The following is a 23173-nucleotide window of genomic DNA, read 5'->3' as shown; positions in this document are numbered from 1 at the left end:
TACTTTTCGACATACAGTAATTGAGTCAGGACCACTTCCTTCAAATGAATATTTTATTGACTTATAGATAGTTTGAAGCAATCTGTTGGTGTTGGCGGTATGGTTCTTTTCTGGGCAAAGTCCCTGCCCATCCATGCAGCCATGCATGGACAGAGCGGGGAGAGCACCAATCAAACACCCCAGGGGTAACAGAACAGATCCAGCAGAACAACTTTGAACAAATGTTTTTTTTTTCCAGACAGTACATCATGGTACAATTATTCATTTGCAGACTTTCATTGCAGAGTAAATGGACACTTGATAGAACTTTAAATATTTAACAAGTTGGTAAATCAAGGAAAAGGCGCAATAACACACTGAAGATAAACTTACAATTGACTGCTAGTCTAAGGCAGCTAAGAGAATAAATTAAAGAATAGAGGACTTAAAAAGAATCGCTCTGATATGTGTCTGAATTGTATTGGTAGACGTCATCATCAGTTGAGCATCAGCTAATTGCAAGCTCTATTAACTAATGCAATGCTTGATTTTGACAATCATTTGAAGAATTACTGATGCCATTATCGCTAGAAAATGTCCACAAATTTCTTTGTTAAACAGTTGTCTCTTTTAAGACACAAAACATAACAAGCTTAATTTAAACAGAAAGGAGGCATGAGAAAGAATGAAAATACCTCAAGTCTTCAACTAAAAGGAGGCGCTATATCGTGAAAAAAGTCATGCTTAAAATGTTCAAGTCTTCGGATAAATATGTCAAGGAATATGGGGTATCGTTTGAAAGCTTAGAATCTGAACTTTTCATAGATAACCATCACTTCTGCATTTAAAAACTTTATATCTGCTCATACCTTAGTCTGTGAGTTTGCTTGTATGAGTAATCCTTAGATGTCCAGAACAAAAAAGATTGTGCTTCTAGTCCACTCAGAGGCCGAGATATTTGATGAAACAATGGGGGTGGTGCATGAAATGTAAGCACAGCATAGTTCTAGCGGGAAGACTAGCAGCTGTACATCATCGCACCATTAGCTAGGTAACTCCTAGCCAATCACATGTAAGCCATTGCTTTATAAGTCTGCTCACAATCTATTACATTGTGTTTCAGTGTGCTAACACAGCAACCTCCATTACCCCACCACCACCAGTTGAGTCCCGTCCTGCACAGGGGTAGGCTCCTCGCCCCTGCCTCCTATCTCCGGCAGGATATGATGGTTACAAGTACAATTTCTTCGGACCACCAGACGGGGCTTACGCCAAAGAGAAACATTACATTTCTGTTTTATGTTTATCAAATAAATGTTATCTTAAATTTCACTCAGTCTGCGAGTCTTCCTGATAGAACTGAAAATTAGACAATGTCTACTGATGAGCACATATTGATGAAATGCGTTAGAACGCCACCTACACTTCAGATCTGCATATTGTGAGTGAAGGTGATAGAAAAAGAAAGAAATTCTAGTACTTGATGCCATCTAATAGAAAGAGTTTTTGGGTGGAGATAGAGCAAACAGAACCAGAATTACATGCCTACAAATTTAGGATGACGAAAAAAAAAAAAAAAAAAAATCATCATAAGATTGATCATATATAATTTAAGATTTATGAATAATTCTAAAAAGAGTATTTTTTTAATTTGGTTTTTTTTTTTTCTCTGAAAAACGAGACCAATTTTTAGCAATTAGTCCACAGTATGTGTGAATGGTGAGCTTTTAAATTTGAGTGTGAAAAATTGCAGATGGCAACTTAAAAATGCCCCAGAAGCGCAATGCCAGCGCCGGTAGCGTAGATAAAGGTTTATGCATTGAAATACATGCACAAAAGTGATTCAGCTGTTTAGTGAATTTGCCCCAGAGAAAGAACACATACAGGTGCATCTCAATGAATTAGAATGTCGTGGAAAAGTTCATTTATTTCAGTAATTCAACTCAAATTGTGAAACTCGTGTATTAAATAAATTCAATGCACACAGACTGAAGTAGTTTAAGTCTTTGGTTCTTTTAATTGTGATGATTTTGGCTCACATTTAACAAAAACTCACCAATTCACTATCTCAAAAAATTAGAATATGGTGACATGCCAATCAGCTAATCAACTCAAAACACCTGCAAAGGTTTCCTGAGCCTTCAAAATGGTCTCTCAGTTTGGTTCACTAGGCTACACAATCATGGGGAAGACTGCTGATCTGATAGTTGTCCAGAAGACAATCATTGACACCCTTCACAAGGAGGGTAAGCCACAAACATTCATTGCCAATTGGCTGTTCACAGAGTGCTGTATCCAAGCATGTTAACAGAAAGTTGAGTGGAAGGAAAAAGTGTGGAAGAAAAAGATGCACAACCAACCGAGAGAACCGCAGCCTTATGAGGATTGTCAAGCAAAATCGATTCAAGAATTTGGGTGAACTTCACAAGGAATGGACTGAGGCTGGGGTCAAGGCATCAAGAGCCACCACACACAGACGTGTCAAGGAATTTGGCTACAGTTGTCGTATTCCTCTTGTTATGCCACTCCTGAACCACAGACAACGTCAGAGGCGTCTTACCTGGGCTAAGGAGAAGAAGAACTGGACTGTTGCCCAGTGGTCCAAAGTCCTCTTTTCAGATGAGAGCAAGTTTTGTATTTCATTTGGAAACCAAGGTCCTAGAGTCTGGAGGAAGGGTGGAGAAGCTCATAGCCCAAGTTGCTTGAAGTCCAGTGTTAAGTTTTCACAGTCTGTGATGATTTGGGATGCAATGTCATCTGCTGGTGTTTGGTCCATTGTGTTTTTTGAAAACCAAAGTCACTGCACCCGTTTACCAAGAAATTTTGGAGCACTTCATGCTTCCTTCTGCTGACCAGCTTTTTAAAGATGCTGATTTCATTTTCCAGCAGGATTTGGCACCTGCCCACACTGCCAAAAGCACCAAAAGTTGGTTAAATGACCATGGAGTTGGTGTGCTTGACTGGCCAGCAAACTCGCCAGACCTGAACCCCATAGAGAATCTATGGGGTATTGTCAAGAGGAAAATGAGAAACATGAGACCAAAAAATGCAGATGAGCTGAAGGCCACTGTCAAAGAAACCTGGGCTTCCATACTACCTCAGCAGTGCCACAAACTGATTACCTCCATGCCACGCCGAATTGAGGCAGTAATTAAAGCAAAAAGGAGCCCCTACCAAGTATTGAGTACATATACAGTAAATGAACATACTTTCCAGAAGGCCAACAATTCACTAAAAATGTTTTTTTTATTGGTCTTATGATGTATTCTAATTTTTTGAGATAGTGAATTGGTGGGTTTTTGTTAAATGTGAGCCAAAATCATCACAATTAAAAGAACCAAAGACTTAAACTACTTCAGTCTGTGTGCATTGAATTTATTTAATACACGAGTTTCACAATTTGAGTTGAATTACTGAAATAAATGAACTTTTCCACGACATTCTAATTTATTGAGATGCACCTGTACATACAAAGCCACACAAAATGACTTACACATGTATTCAGATACGACTGTCACTGCCTGGCATTATTGTTTATGGAGTCTCTGTCATTTCCCAAATCACTGCAAAAGACACCTCTGTGCGTGCTTTATTTCTTTGCTGAGGTTTGAGTGTGTGCACGGAGCATTCCGTATTCTGCCCCTGATGTGTAATGGAGAGCAAAAAGACAAGGCTGATGTCATACACATAAATATTTTTGGAGTGTATAAGTGTAGTCTGTAGACCCAGAAAGAAAAGCAGCGGGGCTGGTTTGCTCAATAAATAATGAAATATAAGCACAAAGACCTGATTGCTGGCTACATGATACAGGCTGCATGATGATTGAAACACAAGCAGGGGCCCTGTCTGCACGTCTATGCAGAGAGAGGAGGCCGAGGGGAGAAGAAAAGAAAAACACAGACATAAACTAAGATGAAGGAGTGTGAGGGGTAAATGAAAAGAGGCAAGAAAACTACACAGAAAGTACAAATTAAAGAGGCAATGAGTTAAAAAAGAGAGGTCTATAAAGGGTTGAAAGATGGGAGTTTGGACAGTGGAAGAGAAAGGTGGAGAAAAAAAAAAGAGGAACTTGCCCTCATCCTGGCTATGGAAGCTGTGTGTGTTAGGGGGAAAAGAGAAAAGGAGAACTTTCAGTAAAGGGATTACTGACTTTAGTCATGGACATTTTGCAGACTTTTGGAAATTCTTTGCAGAACGTACCAAAAAAAAAAAAAAAAAAAAAAGAAAAAAAACCCTCAACAGACAGACAGTTGGGCCTGGGTAATATTTCCTGTGTGAGGAAAGCTTTGGCTCTTGTCTGTTGAGTCAGATTTAGAGTAAATTCATTTGCTCCCCTGGCCTCAGAAGTGTCATTGATATATGTTTTTTATATAAGCTATGAATTGTAATGTCCATAACAGAATGAATTTGTTAATGTCCATCCCAGAAAAATCAATAAATCACATGCAAGAAGATTCTTATGAATTCACTTTATACTAAGAGACAAAAAGCATGCCTCAAAGGCTCTTACGTCATTTCTGTGCCACTAGCATCACCAAAATGAATAGCAAAATAATGGTTCAGAATTCAGAAAGTTCAGAATACCTTCCTATCATACTACTCTTAATATTTCTGGCATATCTATTTACTGCAGAAACAATAAGAGTTGTATGGTTGTGTGCTATTCCACACTTAACACATGACTGCTTTCAAACAGGTTTCCCAACCACTCCCCCATCTTCCATTGGTTGGGAAACAGATAGTCCCGCCTTAAACTCATGTCATTGGTTGAGCCAATGTTACAAGGTTTGACTGGTTAGGATGCTCAAACAAACAGAGCAATGTTTTGATAGCACAGAGCCACAAAGTTTACACTTTTCAAATGGCTTACTTATAGTTGTCTCTGTATATTAAGTTGGGATATCAGAAAGGATTTGAATTAAATAGACTGTTAGTGAGCTTTTTGGAATATCTTAGGTCTTTATATTATAAATGTTCATATTTCTTTCTCTTTTTCCATTTAAATTCAATTACCTCTTTGACAACACACTGCCCTTTCATCAACTTCTGCCACCTTAGCAACATGTGTGTGTCTATATAACACATACAGACATGCACGCTCACAGCTGCCTGATGGGGAATCTTGGCCCAACATATTTGTCTCACTTTCATTGGTATTTATTGACCAAACTTAGCTTAACTGTGGGTTCAGTTCTTGTCCATAGCCTGAGAGACTCCTAAAATGTGGTAGAGCTTTAAACATTGAGCTCTGCAGGCTCTCTATCTCACCATACCCATCAGACTAGCATTTCAGTCTCTCTGATAGGACCAAGACTGTCAATGAAGGACCTAGCTACTGTATAACCATGGTTAAATGAATGGACAGGCATGGTTACTGTATGTGTTTCCCCCCCGATTTGTCTACTGAGGTGGAACGCTATGTCCTCCCACATTCGGGCGGAAAGTTGTTATGGACCATGCGCAACATGGACAGGTTTAGCACCGTCTCCAGGATGTGAGTGGGGTCCGAGTTGGGGTGGAAAAGCACATTTTTAGGGTGGCAGCTACCACCCCGTGCCACCCTTCTGGCCCCGCCCCTGGGTTGATTCTTTGGTGTTCTTGCTCACCCGTGTGTTTTCTGAGCCTCAGGCTGGTGATGTAAATGTGTGAGTCAATGTCTGACAGCTCAAGATAATATACAGCAGTCTATAAGATAAAAATCAAAAGGCAACAGTCATGGAACAACTTTCTTAACTTGTGCTTCTTTCTGCCCCAACATATAGCCCTAGACAAAAAAAGGCCACAGAATGCAGATTACATGTAGCTGAAAGTCATGTCATGCCTTGTTATAAAACCTAACCAGTCTACGCAATCATTGTCATTTTCCAGTAAAATACAGAACCCAAAATTACCCCATCTCAAACTCAATTTCTTAGTTGTTAACCAAAGTCAAAATACCTGATATTTACAAAGCAAAAGCTCAAAGTAAACCTTTATAAAACACTCTAAAAGAATTAAGAAAATAAATGTCACCCCATCACATGATTGACTTTATAATTAAATAGACATTGTGTTTTCCTGTGCAAACAGCAGTAATCTGTAGGGCGTTACTGTAAAGGATGCACTGAAGAGGCTTTGCTAAGTTTAGTAATTATCTGACTGCACTTTGCAGAGGCTATAATGTGTCAATAAATCATGCAATAAAAAGGGAGATTACAGCCTCATATCCACCACACTGGGCTGCTTTAAGATCAGCCTCTACCAGTCTGCCAGCCTGGGAGTTCACCCCCAAAGTGAAATCAGCTGTGTGTGTGTTTATCAAATGGATATTCATTTCAAAGGAAAGTTTACTTCTCAAACAAAACTTGAATGCAATTTTTCGCTTCATTTTGTACAGTAAGTGGTTAAAAATTAAGATAAAACATTAGTTAGCACAATAGGTATCATACTAAGAACAATTTGTTTACAACATTTACAGTATTAATGTTAGTTATGTGTATTTCTACATATGCAAAAAAAAAAAAGATTTCAGTGAAATGTTGTATGCATTGTATAAAGTTGTATACCTTAGTTATAGCATTATGATCAAACATAAACTAACCATGAACAAAAGTATATTCATAAATGAACATTAATCAAGATGTTAATGTTGCCTGAAAGTGTGTGCCTACAGTATAAGATGTTTTGGGTTCTTCTATTTCCCATTATGTGGCAGCCTGAACATCTCTCTTTCTTACTGCGCACTCTCTCGAACTGTTGTCTGCATTATTTTATTGTAAAACAGGAGGTTTCGGTATTTCAAGGCCACTGAGTCACTATTGGTGCAAGCCAGTTACTCCATGGGAACACATACAATCAATAGTGCATGCGTTTTGCAGGATTACAGACACAGATTAACATATCATAGATGAACACGTTACAATTATTTATTTCAGTACACTGTAAACCCTAATGTTGTCATTATTAGAAAAATCAAGTTCTTAATTAAACATTAATTGACATTTTTGGGCTCATAACTCTCATAACAAATATCTATGTTCCTTGAACTTATTTTTCTTAAAAATCTAGATTTAAGATTTTAAGTGTTAAACTCAAATGATTGAGTACAAAATTGAGGCTATACGGAATACTCACAATACCTTGTGCTTTATTTATTTAATCATGTTTCCTTGATCAAATGGCACTTTAAATAGTTTAAATAGTTATTAAGAATGCATAGAGGTTTTAGCTCTTTTTTTAATTTGTATTATTATTTATGTTGTTTTGTTGCAAATAGTTGCTTCGTGTGATGAAAGCATTAGGGTGATCTCTGTCCCCTTTGGTCAAGTTGGACCCTGTTAACTATTTCATTTTACCTTGTGCATGTGCAACTGAATTATAGGTATATATGCATTTCAGTGATGAATTAAGTTTATTTGTGATTGACCTAAAATCAGTTATAATGTTCTTTTTTTTAACTGTGATATTGGTCTAAATTTGAGTCAATTCAACTAAAACTATTAGGTGGAAAGAAATATTTAAATAGCAAATCTGAGTTAAGTCTACTTGCATCTAGTTATCTTAAATATTTAAGTTCATTCTATATAAACACCATCTATAAGTTTTGTAGATACCATTACTCAGTCCAACTGAGGGAACGAGTTTACTCAATCAATTGAGTAAAGTCAGCTTATTAGGGTTTTCAGTGCATAAAGCAGGGAAGACATGCATGTGTGTAATCTAACACAAGTTGATTTGTCTCAAGCACATACTATGCTGAATCCAGTGGCAGTAAAGCTTTCTCTTCTGTATGTTTATCTCCATTCTGAGGGCCTCTCTCCTGAACAAATGTCTTGGCCCCCCTCTCTGCCCCCACGCTTTTGTGACATAACTGCACTTTCACTTGCATTTCACCCTCCAAGCACATCTGGATTTCTGCTCTGCTCCAAAGAGAACGTGTCACCCCTCAAAGCAGTTTCAACCAAATAAATAGCAATGAATAGCATCAGAAACTTAAAACACTGGACAAGTCAATGCCAGTTTGCTTACGTGCAAATTCGGATCCAATATGGTCCAGTCTCACGAGAACAAAGCATAATGGGTTTCATGTCAACTGACCCAAATAAGTCTAATGTTTCTTGAGGGGGTTGAGCGAGCCTGCAGACTTAGCCAAAGGGGTCAGTTTAGGTTATGAAGTGTCTTGTGGTGAGATAAAGCAGAGTAGAGGAAGGCTGTAGATAAGGGCATGTCCCATGAGTCAACTGAGTTGATTTAAAGCTGGTTATCCTACCTCTGTCTGGTGACCTGACCTTGTGTTGCTTATAGGAAGGAAACAGCAAAGTAGATTTAACATGATTTATGGCCTTCAAAAAGTACCTTCAATCAAATGTGTATGCAGCAGCACTGAATTGGACTGTTAGAGTGCAATGACTGTAATGGCAATTCATCTCATTCAACTCTGTTTTTTGTTCCTGAAGTCATCCTTTTCCAAAGAATGTAGTACTAGAGAACATTTTTGAAAGTCTCAATTTTGATGGAGGAAAATTACATTCCAGTGTGGATGACAGGTGTAAACACAGCAAAATCTATGCATTTTCAACTAAAAACATATTAGTGTGTACGTGGCCTCAGGCATTAATTGTGTTGTCTTGATTTGTTTTTTTGTTTCGAGAAAATATATCAATAATTTTAAGATTTCTGTAATCAGTATCTCAGGATAAACTCAGTCATAGAAGAACTGTGTTAAGGCTAAATTCTGTTTTCTTTTTATGCTTCCAAATAATAATAATAATAATAATAATAATAATAATAATACTAATAAAGAAATCCTTGCTCTAAGAATCTCAGTATGATGACCTTATGAGTTCATTAAAAACAGCAGTCTGGGGTAAAATAAGCAGGAGTTGGTATGATTTACACATGTGATAAGAAGCATTACTAAGTAACCTCTCACCTTTTGCCCTCTGAAGTCATAAATGTATGTATGTGATTTAACATGCCTGGGGCTACATGCTCCTCTTTTTCACTGCGACATAAAAACACTCCTCTTTCTGCTCTTATTTTATGAGAATAGAGAAATCAACTCAACATTGCTGGAGCCTCATCAGGAGAACAGTGATCAGAACTGTGCTTGCTTCTCTTATAGAAAGACAAACATCAATTTATATCACTGCATTACGTATGAGGCAAGTATCCAATCACTTTTGGCTGTAAGCAGCAGAATCAATTCCCTCAATAGGGAAACAAAATATCAAACCAAGTGTTATTTATTAGAAATATGTCACAGGCACACTTTAAGCAAAACATTTTACATGAAGATGTTTGTTAGGTTTTAAATGATAAAGCAAAATAATTTGTTTGAGATGCTGCTTGGTTTGATATTTTGTTATCTAATGCAATGACATTTGTCCATTTAAGTGTAGCCTAAGTGTCCAAATATCTTTTTGGGTCCACTGTAAAAGGAAGCCTAAGGGAAGCTCTTTGTAGTGTAAGTTCACGCCATTAAAAACAGAGAAGTTCAAGACTATAAAATACTAAGATAATACTTAATCTTTTATAAGGTATTCACAATTTTCTGTAATTGTTGTTTGTTGTAATTGTTACATTTTACTTGGTTACATGTACAGAAAAAACGGCAGTGGTCCTAAAACAGAGCCTTGAGGGACTGCATGATTTACAATTGTGTTTTCTGAGAGTCTAATGTTTACATTAACACAAAATGATAGCAATAAGTTAGATTTAAATTAGGAAGTCTGTGCAGAGGGAATGTTTGTTGTCAGTGTCAAGGATGTGAAATGCTGGACAGAGATCCAGAAGCATATAATCAGAAGACAACAGCAAGTCATTTATTACATCAGCTAATGCTGACTAAGTACACTGATTAGGTCTAAACCCTGGAACAACTCATGTATCTTGTACATAAGCAAAAGATTCATCTGTTCATTTCGGCACAATCGAAACATCACTTAGTTTGTTTGCGCATCCAAACCAGCCCGACATACAGTAACATTGGCTCGACCAATATTGTAAGTTTGAGGAGGGACTGTTGGTTTATCTGACGAGGAAAGTGTTTGGGAAACCTGTTTGAAAACAATCATTAAATTTGCAATTCCACTTGATGATGCTAGTTGCACAGAAATTACACATTTTAGCTTCAATAACAAAAATTTTAAGGGCTCTATTTTTGTGACCGTGCTAGGCACAGTGCAACGTGCAATGACCGTGTGCTATGTCTTATCCAATTTTCGTGAGAGCACTAAATCTAAGCTCAATTTTTGTGTCACCACAAAGCGCAGGTGGGTGTGTTTGCGCTATCTGTGGGTGTATGCACGCAAACCGTGGGTTTATTGCATGTTAAGTGTAATTTGCTATTTTCCTGAGAAATATGTAATTGCACTAAGACATCTGTGAAGCACGTCTATCGTCAGCGTAAAGTCTACAATTAGTGCATTTGCAGTTTGGGAATTCCACCAGCAGATGATATTAAAGAGCTATCAATCACTTTTAAAACCATTATATGTGTTAGTAGATCAATAATATTAATAATGACAACAACAACAATAGCACCTTTCCAAAGCTCAAGGACGCGTTACAGAAATTAAACATAACACATTAAACAGGGAAAAATATAAAAAAAATATACATTACAAAACAATGAACAATGGGAGAGCAGCAAAGCATGTTTTTTTTTTCAAATCACGCCAAAGGCTACACTTTTCAGGCTGGTCCAGCAAAAGCCTCTATCAAAAAGTTGATTGGCTCTTTTAACTTCCATTCCTACAGCCACCAAATTTCTCCCATTCATTTTACTAGAGTGGTCTGTCTCCTTTCTTATGTTGCTTGTTTTGTTGCTTTTTTGTTGATTTTTCACCTCTTTTTCTCCCCAATTTGGAATGCCCAGTTCCCAATGCGCTCTAAGTCCTCATGGTGGCGTAGTGACTCGCCTCAATCCGGGTGGTGGAGGACAAATCTCAGTTGCCTCCATGTCTGAGACAGTCAATCCGCACATCTTATCGCGTGGCTTGTTGAGCGCGTTACTGCAGAGACATAGCACGTATGGAGGCTTCATGCTATTCTCTGGGGCATCCATGCACAACTCACCACACGCCTCATCAAGAGTGAGAACCACATTATAGCAACCACGAGGAGGCTACCCCATGTGACTCAACCCTCCCTAGCAACTGGGCCAATTTGGTTGCTTTGGAGACCTGGCTGGAGTCACTCAGCACGCCCTGGATTTGAACTCATGACTCCAGGGGTGGTAGTCAGTGTCTTTACTCGCTGAGCTACCCAGGCCCCCCAGCAAAGCATGTTTTAAGCATCCCGTAACACAGCTAAGACCGCAGGTAAGACAGACCAATAGACAACATATTAAATGCGGTCCGGAGGCAGAATGAAACACAAACATCCTCTATAGTATTTCACTGCTAAACACCATAGCACTAGAACAAAGTCAACAAAACAGGGGAGATCTCACAGCAAGGATGTAGTTATTCTGCTAAAGAACGTAAGACACAAATGGTCCATATTTCTATTATTCTAATGCAGACCAGTTACACTGCTAAATTCTTATAAATAGATTGTCTTCATTTATATTGACATTGCTTGAGAGGGAATGGATATATAATAGGACACAGACGGTGCAATAACCAGAGAAGAACCTCAGAATTAAATTGCACTTGGCCCAGCCCATGAGCTCTTTGCACACGCGGTTTCGCCAACCTACTTGCTCCTAGACTTGGCGCATGCTTGCACGAAAATATCAAAACATCATGACCATGCCCACTGACTATGCGCATTATGACTATTGCGCGAGACGTAACACCTTAAAATAGGGCCCTAATAGTTTTTGTTGCATTTCCAAAAAGAAAGAGTTAAGAAAATGTACCAAAGGTTTTCCTTTACTAGACGGAAACAATTATTTTTATAGAATTTCATGACATCTTTACCGTAACATACTGATTCAGAGTTTCAATTGTTGTCTGGTTCCTGGTCAGTCTGGCTGCTAAATTGAAAAGCAATTCTGTGAGTTTCTACTAATTTTCTTTACACTACAAAATTATGCTACACTAGCTGATCTCTCACATACAAATTACAGGGACAATAGGAGAGATCTCTGGCTCCAGGTCTGTTTTACCTCATAGTGGAACAGAGCAGGGAGACAGAGAGACAAAACGGACTGCACACTCTGCCAAAAGTCCTCATGATGAGAAAAACGTTCTTGCATCCCCACCATCGTATTAAATACGTACTTAAATAGGAGCATATAGGTATTCCATATTAGTGCTGATTTTGTCCAGAGTTTAGGTTTTAGCATGAATATTTGACCAATATGTCACTAGTTTTAGTGTTGGCCATCATCGTGAAGTTATGACACAGTGACAAACTGTGTTCGCAATAGAGCATTTTGATTTCCTGTAAATAAATAAAGTTTCCCACAGTTAGTCAGTGAGGCTACACATGGTTTGAATGTGAGTATATACTAAATGCTTGAGCAAATTACACCAATAATCATGCCCTGTAGTGTGGTGTGTGACAAGCAGGGTAATGTTAAAATCATCAGCCATATAGTACGTTGCATTGGTCCAATTTGGCTTGAATGACTTCAGGATGAACAAGAGCCAGCGAAACAAAAAACGTACAGTGTGGACCTTTAAATGCTCTGAAATTAAAACTGTGGAAGCTATTTAATTCTGTAATAATTTAGTAATTCAGCATAATTCCAATCAGGCTGGTCTGCTGCTGTCATCAAGCTAGCACCAAAGAAATAAAGACACAACATTGTATGCCACAAATCTAGATACTGTGGTATCCTAAAAGCTATGCTAAATATATTATCCTGAAAGCTGTGTGCTCTTACTCTGAATGTACCACCTTGCTGAAAGAAAGAAAGATTTATTTTCTTTTTTTTTTTTTACTCTAAATCTCCATTTTAACTTTAAGTTTCCAATGTGAAAGTGAAACTAAATAGGCACCACATGTGACTCTCAGATGTAAAAGTGAAAGTGGAGATTTAGAGTAAAAAAAGGACTTGAATATTGATTCTCACACACACCTATTAGATCACTTCTGAAGATATGGATTTAACCACTGGAGTCGTATGGATTACTTTTATGTTACCTTAATGTGATTTTTGGAGCTACAAAAGGTCTGATCACCATTCACTTGCATTATATGGGCCTACAGAGCTGAAATATATAATTTGTGTTCTGCTGAAGAAAGAAAGTCATACACATCTGGGATGGCATAATGGTGAGTAAATGATAAGAAATTAAATTTTTTCGATGACCTATCACTTTAAGAAATAGAGTTAAAGGAACAAAATTGAAAATTCTGTCATCATTTACACACCCTCATGTCATTCCAAGCACATAATTCTTTCTTTGTTCTATGAAACACGAAAGAAGAAATGATAGAAGTATCAATGTTCAAGTCAGATCTGTTCAATGAATTCGTTTTTTAGTTTCACAAAACCGGTCTAAATGATTCATTCATGATTCGGGCTGATCTAGTACTCAAGATCAATTAACTTAGTTAACAGCTCACTTGAGGGTAAGATTATCAGTGAATAACAACTTTGGTCTGTTTCTCATCCAAAGCTATCATGTGGCTTCAAAATACTTTAAAAGAATTACAATAGAGTGGATCTGATAAATAAAGAACAGGTGCCCTGTTTTCCTATAGTACTCAACCCTGACCCAGTTGTAGAGCTGCCGTGAAGTCGGACTCCATGCAGTAATTATAGTCATTACGAAATACAATCACATACTCTTGTATAAAATGCTGTGAGGAGTTGTAAGGGGACTGGCCATCTTTCATTGACAGACCCTGAGATGATGTCAGCTTTAGAGAGTTGGACATTGTTCTTACATTGGAAATGGACTAACTTTTCCAGTAATCGCTAGAGGGACGTGACAACAAATCCAGCGCTGTCCCACACATACACATACACACTCACACACAAACAGATGCATACACATAATCAGAACAAGATGTTTCTGCTGGCCTGCAACAATGCAAAAGGGCCAAGCTTGGAGACTGAGGTGATTTATAATAAAGCCCCCTCCCCATCTGTTTCTGGCCCCTCAGAGCAGACCCAAGAGAGAACAATATATAGGTCAGTGTGAACAGCTGAAACTATGACCGCACACACTTATTATCTGATAGAGATACATTACACAGAAACACATGGCATCATGTTCACCATCAAACAAAGAGTTACGAAAAACACTTTTGTCAATCATCATCATGAGATATACCATCTCAGATGTTTAGTGAGATCACAGTGGACTGCTGCTGAGGGGGGAAAAACAGTATGTTTAATAAATAGATTAGGCTGACCTCTGCTGGTGAATTTGATGAAGTACATGGGATAATTCTATCCTTTTGCAGAATATCTAGGGTTATTAGATTTATCCTAATGAGACTATAGATAACATTTACCAGACAGCCACAAATGTATCAAAGTAAAACCTGTCGTTTTACAAAGAGGTTATATTAGCAACAAATTTCTACGCTAAAGTAACATCTAATTTAGCTAATTATCTACATGTATGAATGTTTAAGATTGCATAGTGATGTATAAGAAAGACTAAATAAATAAATATATTGCAAAGTGTATGGACTTTATTTTAATTAAATTTTAGTCATAAAACCACCTTCATTTGAAACCATAATGATCTGACTGAATGTGACTATTAATAAATTAATGCAGTTGCAATGCAGTGTATATGTATTTTGTATCTAACATCAAGTACATTTCAAATGATTGTTAAAAAGTGGAGGATTGAAAGGCACATAAAATATTTATAATAGTGGCTTTCACCAGAAATGGTATTTCATATTTCAGAAGTGAACACCACTAATTATTATAAGTTTACATCAGGTTAATGCTAATAAATAAATAAATAAATAAATAAATAAATTAAGAAGTACCTACCTATGATGTTGAAGAATTATGATTGGTTTCAACCAACCTACAACACTAGAGAACAGACAAGTTTTTCCCCATGTCATCATCCCCCCATGTGTCTTTCTGTATCATAAAAATACCTTCCATGCATACAGAAGCCCAAACTGATAGATCCTCTCCATCTCAAGGCTCCGTTCTTGGATATTTCTCTTTGGCCAAATGTACAAAGTCCTCAGCACTGTCCAAAGACACCAGGCGATCCTAGAAAATGATTATAACAAAGAGGATGTTTAACTTATAATGCCCGCGCTGCTTGTAAAAGTGTGAAAATGTCTCGGTTAAGTATGTACCCTTGGTTCCCTGAGGGGAACGAGACGCTGTGTATGATCGCTATGGGACACCGTACGAGTGTCATGTGGTCTGAAGCCCTTATACAATCACGGCAATTTATTAGCTGATGGCACTTAAGCGACGCCCTCTTGAAAGCTACGTCACGGGCTCCATAAAGGCGCTTGCTTTCGCGCCATCGAGTTAGATTTTCTGCAAAAAGCACGAGCCTATGCAGCTGCTAGAGAGTAAGGCCAGCTATGCAGCATCTCATTCTCCTCAAGGAACCAAGGTTACGTACATAACAGAGACGTACCCTTTCGTGGAACTCGAGCTGCATATGATCGCTATGGGAATGAAATACATTCACGCCATGCGAAGAGTAGCTGTAAACTGTCTAAGCCTGTGTGGCAAGCATAAAGCACACACAAGCAAGCTAAAAGCGTCTAAATAAAAGGAATTATGAATTTACTCCTGTTCCAACAGAGAGAACCTGGGAAGCAGGTTATACCTCATCTAGATTATAAAATCTAACAAATGTATGTGGAGAGGACCACCCTGCCGCCACACAAATGTCCTCCAAGGATGCACATCTAGCCAAAGCCCATGAGGATACCATGCTCCTTTTAGAATGGGCTCGAATACCCGAAGGCGAAGGTAAACTGCGTGCTTCATATGCACTCGAAATTGCATCAATAAGCCAATGAGACTGTCATTGCTTGGACACCAAAACACCTCTGCTGCAGCCACAAAAGCACACAAACAACTGCTCTGACTTATGCCATTGGCTAGTATGGTCAACATAAACTCACAGAGCCCGAACTGGGCAAAGCATTTGTAACCTTTCATGCTACTCCAACTCAAAAGGGGGAGGAGAGAAGCCTGAAAAATAATGGTCTGCAGGCGAAATGACGTAGAAATAACCTTGGGCAAATAGACCAAAGGAGGTCTTAACACAACCTTTGAACACTTGGTGTAAAATACATATAAAAGGGATTGACCGAAAGGGCATGCAAATCACAGCCTCTCTTAAACGATGCCAATGCCACTAGTACCGTTTTGAGTCAAAACTTATCAGTAACTGTTGCCAAGGGCTCGAATGGAGCACCCAAGAGTGCCTCTAAAGCAACAGATAAATCCCAATGGAACGCGGATGGGACAAAAAGGTCTAAGCCTGCGAAACCCGCACATAAAGTGAGAGACAAGAGAATGTCTACCAATAGAGACTCCACTGATAACCACATGTTCAGCTGCTATAGCGACAACATAGACTTTAAGCGTTGCCGGGGCAACCCCGGCCCCAAACGCTCTTGCAAAAATTCCAGCACTGTACTGACAGGGCAGTGAACTGGATTTTCACATCACACTGTACACCAAGAAACAAAAATACGCCACTTAAACAGATATGGCCTCCTCGGTGATGGAGCTCTAGCATTTAGAATGGTATCAACCACAGCGGGGGATAACCCATCATTCAAAAGTGCGCCCCGTTGAGGGGCCACACCCATAACTTCCACAAGTCCGCCGGGGGTGCCAAATGCTGCCCCGTGTCTGAGACAACATGTTCGCTCTAACTGGAATCTCCCAAGGCATCTTTTCCAGGAGAGAGACCAGAGTTGAAAACCATACTTGAGATGGCCACCACTAACAGAAGCCAAACTCGATCCTCCCGAACCCTCTACAGTACACGTGCAGCAGACTGATCGGTGGAAATATGTAAAGACACGATCTCGGCCACTGATGCGCCAGCACATCGATGCCCAGTGTTGCCGGGGGAGAGAAAGAAAACCAGAGGGGACAGTGTGACATCTTGCTCGAAACGAACAGGTCCACTTCCACTCTGCCGAACCTCCTCAAGATTTATTCCATAATGAGGAAGTAATGTCCATTCTCCGGGCATCAGACCCTGTCTGGACAGGATATCTGCCCCCAAGTTCAACCAGCTCGGAACATGTACGGCTCATAGAGATCATACATTGTCCTGTACCCACAGAAGAATGTGACATGCCAGCCTTATCATGGCATGAGAAAGCACCCCTCCCTGGCGATTGATGTAAGACACCACCGTCCTGTTGTCTGACCGGATGAGGATATGACTGTCTTGAATCTCCAGAATGAAAAACCTTAACGCCAACAGCACCGTGAGCATCTCCAGCCAGTTTATGTGCCAATATTGCTGCTGGCCTGTCCAGACTCCATAGGCTGGATGACCTTCGTGTACAGTGCCCCAATCCGTGGAGGAGGTGTCAATCGTTATCACCTAGCGGCAACACACCTGTCCCAACGGAATGCCCAACATCAGAAGATGGGTCCGTTTCCATGGTAGCAGAGTTCAGTAGCACTCACACGTCACTCTGAAGGGACGAAGCGAATGCATCAGTGGTTGAAGTCCCTTTGTGGAGTTCATCCAGCACTGAAAAGGTTTTGCATGCAACATGCCCAGGGTAATGACAGCGGACACCACGATCATGAGCCCCATAAGCCTGTGAAATTCTCACGCAGGGAGAACATGTCCCACTCTGAACATCGCTACACACTGGCGTAATGACAGGCATGCCTGCATCGATTGTGAATCCAGCTCCACACCTAGAAATGGAGTCTGTTGCCCTGGCAACAGGACACTCTTGCCTGTTTACAGGTGGCCCTAGATTTCTCAAATGGCTGAGAGCGACATCTCAATGTTGTGCTGCCAAAGTCTCTGAGTGAGCTAACACCAAACAGTCATCGAGATAATTAGAAACGTGGATGCCTTGAAGCCTCAAGGGCGTCAGAGCTGCATCCATGCATTTTGTGAAAGTTCGTGGTGCCATGTGATACATGTGGGGGGGACAGTTTGATAACATCGATTCATAGGAGGTACAAAGTCCGTTGTTTCTTACCCTCTCAAACAAAAGCATCGCCTTGGCTAACTCTTTCACCAGCACGAGCCGTGAGGAGGAAATCGAGGGAAAGTCCAAATGGAGCCGATGAACTCAAAGGCATTCCTTAACGCATCCCATCATGTGTATATCCAACAGCTGTGTCAAAAAATTTAGCAGAGATAGCAGTGCGCATCTCTTCTTTTGCCAGAACGCCCATATGATCACGAAATGGGCAAAAGAAAAAACAGAATTCTCTTGGGATTCCTGATAGAATCCCAAGAGAATAATGGCACCGATGAAGCACAACGTGCGTTGGTTCGCCATCACTCAGTTGGGAATATTCTCTTATTTCAGCACCCTTGTTCTGCGGCCGGGCTCACCGGTCCATGCATGAGCACCTCTGCCATGAGCAGTGCTTCGAACAGGGAGGGGAGAGAGAAAGAGAGAGAGGCTGAGGCCACTCCTCCATTGCCTTATTCATGTGCATTCTCCCAGAACGACACAGAAAAAGACAATAGGGACAAAGGGGCCCATTTTGTTTCCTTACCGTCCAACAACAATTTCTCTCATACAGCGTTTTTTTTAATGGCGATGGCTCATCAGAAAATAGCCTAAATTAATCAAATGACTTGTCATGTTGACGATCATTATGAGTCCATGTCATAAACAAATACAGTATACAAAGGTATATGACTAAGGGTCACTGTTATTGCTTAAAGGAATATTCCGGGTTTAATACAAGTTAAGCTCAATTAACAGCATTTGTGGCCTAATACTTATTACTACAAAAATCTATTTAAACTCATCCATCCTTTTCTTTAAAAAACAAAACAAAAATCTAAAATCTAGGTTACTGTGAGGCACTTACAAAGGAAGTGAAATGGGACCAATTTTTGGAGGGCTTAAAGGCAGAGAAAGCTTATAATTTTAGAAAAGCACTTACATCAATTCTTCTGTTAAAACTCATGTATTATTTGAGCTGTAAAGTTGTCTGAATCATAATTTTTACAGTCGTTTTAGGTTTTGTTGACATTACATCATCACTGCAATAAAGTTGTAAAATCGGCTATAACTTTACACAGAAAAGGTTAGTAAGCGATTTTATCATAATAAAATCACATTAACACGCATATTGTTTACGTCTTGTGGCTAAACTTTTTAAACAGTGAGTATTTTAATGTTTACGGACTGGCCCCCATTTACTTCCATTGTAAGTACTTCACTGTTACCCAGTATTTTGCTTTTTTTTTAAAGAAAAAGTGGGAGAAGTTGAAATAAATTTTTGTGGTCAGTGCCGGTCCTACCCCATTTGGCACCCTAGGCAAGACCCTCAAGTCATCCATCCCCCTCCTCCCCCCCACCCCCCACCCGCCTGATAAAAATGATTAGAGTTATTTATTAATTTTTACACAAAAAAGGACACATGAAAACATAAATACATCACAAATGGGTATATACTGAATCTAGCTAAACATTAATAAAAACAATGTTGGGAAGAAACATGTTATGGCTTCTAAAGTAGGCATCACATATGGGTATCACCATATATAGAAATAAACAATGTAAAATGCATGTAAACCAAACCAATTGGTCTAAGACCAAATTAATTTCTGGTGATTTTATGAGCATCATTTGAACATTTTCTTTAGTAAAATACATATATTGTGTAGCATTAATAAAACTATGGAATAAAAACATATTGAGACCTTTTCACGTTACACAGGACAAGATGAAGTTTATCAAAGTTATCTTTCTCAAAAGCCTGCTGTGGCAGTGTTATGGTACAGTGATGGTACAATATGGTAAAACCTTGCTATATTATGGTATTTATATGGTAGGCTACTCCAAGGAACCTTTCCAATAAACATGGTATTGGCTTGGTAATTTTTGGTACTTTTAAGTGCTTTCATGTACTGTTTGTATTTTGATCCACTTTTATTTATGCAGTAGACAATTGTTCAAAGACTGCACTCGCACTCACACATGACCTTCATCACTGGTAAACGATTCAGTGCAGCTGCAGTGGATGTTTACTTGTAAGTAAACATCCACTTCATTCAGCGTTGTTTTTGTTCTCTGTCTTCTAAAGCATCCCGTTACTGTTTTACTGCGTGACAAAGAACTTCAAATGATTCAGTCCGCACGTTAGACAAATTCACTGAGAAGAACCGACTCAAAATAGAGATTATTTCACACATAAGGCATTGCTCCGATTCACGAGCCCCACGCTCGTGAGTCTATGGCCGTGTTCACAATGGCATACTACCCATACTTCTCTTACTGTTTTTGCCAAACACAGATATAACAGAATCAGTAAGAGTAGTATGGCAGTAAGGCATTTAGTACAAGGTCTACATGTTCCGTGGAGGGCGCCACAACACGTTATTGGAACGCACAGTGAGCATTTTGTTCAACACAGATTGGACACGTTAAAACTGGCTCAGTAGATCGGCGCCCCCGATGCGATGCCGCTCTAGGCGGTCGCATATGTCGCCTAATGGGTTGACCGGCCATGATTTTGGTAATCAGTATTATGCCACAAATGCTGTCAATTGAGCTTAACTTGTATTGAACCCGGAACATTCCTTTAATACAGAAATTGGTTTACCATGACAAAGAGGTATCTTTCATTAGTGCCCAGCCCACGAGGGAAGACGTTCGTCTCCTCTGACACTATGCACAGAAGTTCTTTGGCCTTCTCTAAATTCTCGCAGTCACTCAGAATAGTCTGTCTGTTCACTGTCAGCAAGGAGTCAACTTCCCTGTGGTAACCTGGATCAGCAACATGCACTTACTATTACATGAATGCACTTCTTCAGACACACCACAGCCATAAGCAAATAAGTGTCACATTTCACTTGGTATGCTATTATAGTCTGTAAGGCTGGCATTGTGCAAAAACATGTAAACATAAATAAGTAACATTTTTAAACACAAAAACGAACATTGTTCGTTTGTTGTGGTTCTCAACTGGTTTTGCTTTATGAACCGTATTGTACATTGGACATTTAGGGAAGACCCTACACACTACCAATCATAACCCGTATTTAATATAGTCGAGGATGAGGGCATGTTACACAACTTGTCCATTATGGTATCTACCTAATTTGGTTAGCTTCTACCAAGTGACAGGTTTTTTTGCACCAAAATATCATAGAGTTTGATTGGATGCGCGGCCTGTGACACCAACAACGAAAGATATGGGAAGCGTTTTCTCCTCCCTTTTAAAAGATGATAAGCCTATTCATTTTGCTATCCTAACCATGATAATATGTTAAGTAGTATTTTAAATACATTAAGACATATAAACACAAAATTAAAATAGAAATACGTACAATAAAAAGTTAACTGAATAAACAGTCCTCACCTAGCTGAAGCAAGATCTTCTTCCAGCGTGTACAAACTTCCCTACGAGCACATCTCAGAGTGTGGATATCATAGTTCAGCTTCTCCCATTCCTGACACATACACACATTTTGTAAAGATTATTTTTCTACATACCCTGAACATCTACCTCACTAATCAATAAATTATCTGTGCCAGTGATAGGAACTGAGGAAAACAGGAAGAACAGTCAAAGTGAAAGACTATAGCAAAGAATGTGCAAGAATTTCAGCTCTGATCCTATGATAGTGATTTACAGTTAAAAGTGATTACATTTCTGTTAATAAAAAGAAAGTTTTCCAGCATATGATACTTCTCTTCCATTCTTGATCAAAGTTGAGGGCCAAATCAGCGTCCTAACATCAAAGGTCATCGCTGAAGTAAACTCAGGAAACATCACCACTTGTCTTTCGGGTACAGTTGAGTGAAGTGAAGTGAATAAAATTTTGGAAAATTGGCAAATCGCATCAGCCTAGATTCCAACTTGTAATTTATTTAATAATGACCAAACTCTGCATGAGAAGCAGAAAAAGTCAATCTGATTTTCTAAACTAGTCAAAGTTACGTCTATTTCAAAGTTCTGAAGCACAAAGCATTAAAAATACAAGGACGTCTGGATTTCGTGCTGGTTCAGAAATTATGAGCTTGCTGAACGAAGCATTTCAGAAGCATACAGGAGTAAAATATTCCCTTATATAGTCTGATTGGAGTTGATTCAGGACAGCAGTGCTCACTGAATGATTGCATTGGGAGGAGCAAGTAGGAGGTTAATGCAATGGCTGTATAACATCGTTAGAGGGGATCCTGTCCTAACACAAGAGCCTGCTGTGTGCTCAATATAAATACTGTATGCCACTAACCTACATTACAGCACCAAGCTTCAAGGAATTTGTCCAGAATTCATATGACGGTCATTTGTGTACAGAGTGGCTGTTATTCAGAAGAACATAATTCAAAATAACCGAGTCCAGAAAAATTGTGATTCACAGAGAATTTATGAATCATTTTAGAAGTAAAAAGCTTGTTTAAAAGAAATCAGTTACAGTACATTATGTGAGAGAGGCAAGTTAATAAATATTAAACCAATAGTTAGCAATCTAGCTAATAGAAATGGTAAACATAAGCACAGTCCTGGCTGGAATAGATGCACAGTGTCATAGCAATATATCTTGAAAATATCTTCACTTAGTTCTGGGACTATGTCTCAAAGTGTGTGTATATTTGTTCCTCACCTCTGTATCTTTATCTACTTGGTTCCTCATCATGATGAATGCATGCAATTCAGTGTATGATTCCCCCTCAGTAGTGGAGATGGAGGTTTGAGAACTGCTCCACACTTTCTTCTCCTTCTCAGGTCCAAATCTACTGTCTTGCTGCTCAGGACCTACTGCTGTCTCACTGCTACTGGACACATTGGTCCTGGTGGAGCAGTTTTACATATTGTGAAATTTTGGGAAATGCACACAATCTTCCATTTTAATTATTATTATTATTATTATTATTATTATTATTATTATTATTATTATTAGTCTTTCAACAGAACACAAATTATTTTTATTAGCAAAGTGACTTACCTTAATATACAATCTTTCTCCTCAGTCTCATGAGTAGGACAGCAGCCAGAATAAAATGCACCCATTTAGAACATCAAAGATTTATTTATTTATTTAAAAAATAAGCTAAAAATGTAGTGCATCGTTATAGAGCCTTGCCTTCTAGAGTCATCTTCTTCCCTGAACTAAGACCGAATTTT

The 23173-nt window shown here is 39.0% G+C and overlaps 1 protein-coding gene across 1 annotated transcript; it reads right to left on the bottom strand.

The window, feature by feature from the left end:
- Positions 1-14569: 14569 nt before the first annotated feature.
- LOC127448134 (melanoregulin-like) lies at positions 14570-23147 on the bottom strand. The gene is made up of 5 exons (XM_051710449.1): positions 22995-23147; positions 22653-22839; positions 21404-21494; positions 20645-20808; positions 14570-15109 (listed from the first exon to the last, which is right to left on the bottom strand). Exons 1-5 carry the CDS (start codon positions 23057-23059, stop codon positions 15032-15034), a joined length of 585 nt encoding a protein of 194 aa, XP_051566409.1. The 5' UTR covers positions 23060-23147; the 3' UTR covers positions 14570-15031.
- Between the last annotated feature and the right edge of the window lie 26 nt (positions 23148-23173).

This window comes from Myxocyprinus asiaticus, chromosome 11 (genome assembly GCF_019703515.2).
Source record: "Myxocyprinus asiaticus isolate MX2 ecotype Aquarium Trade chromosome 11, UBuf_Myxa_2, whole genome shotgun sequence".
NCBI classification, from domain to species: Eukaryota; Metazoa; Chordata; class Actinopteri; order Cypriniformes; family Catostomidae; genus Myxocyprinus; species Myxocyprinus asiaticus.
The sequence above is the reverse complement of the archived record's forward strand: the minus strand, read 5'-3'. Positions and strand labels throughout refer to the sequence as shown.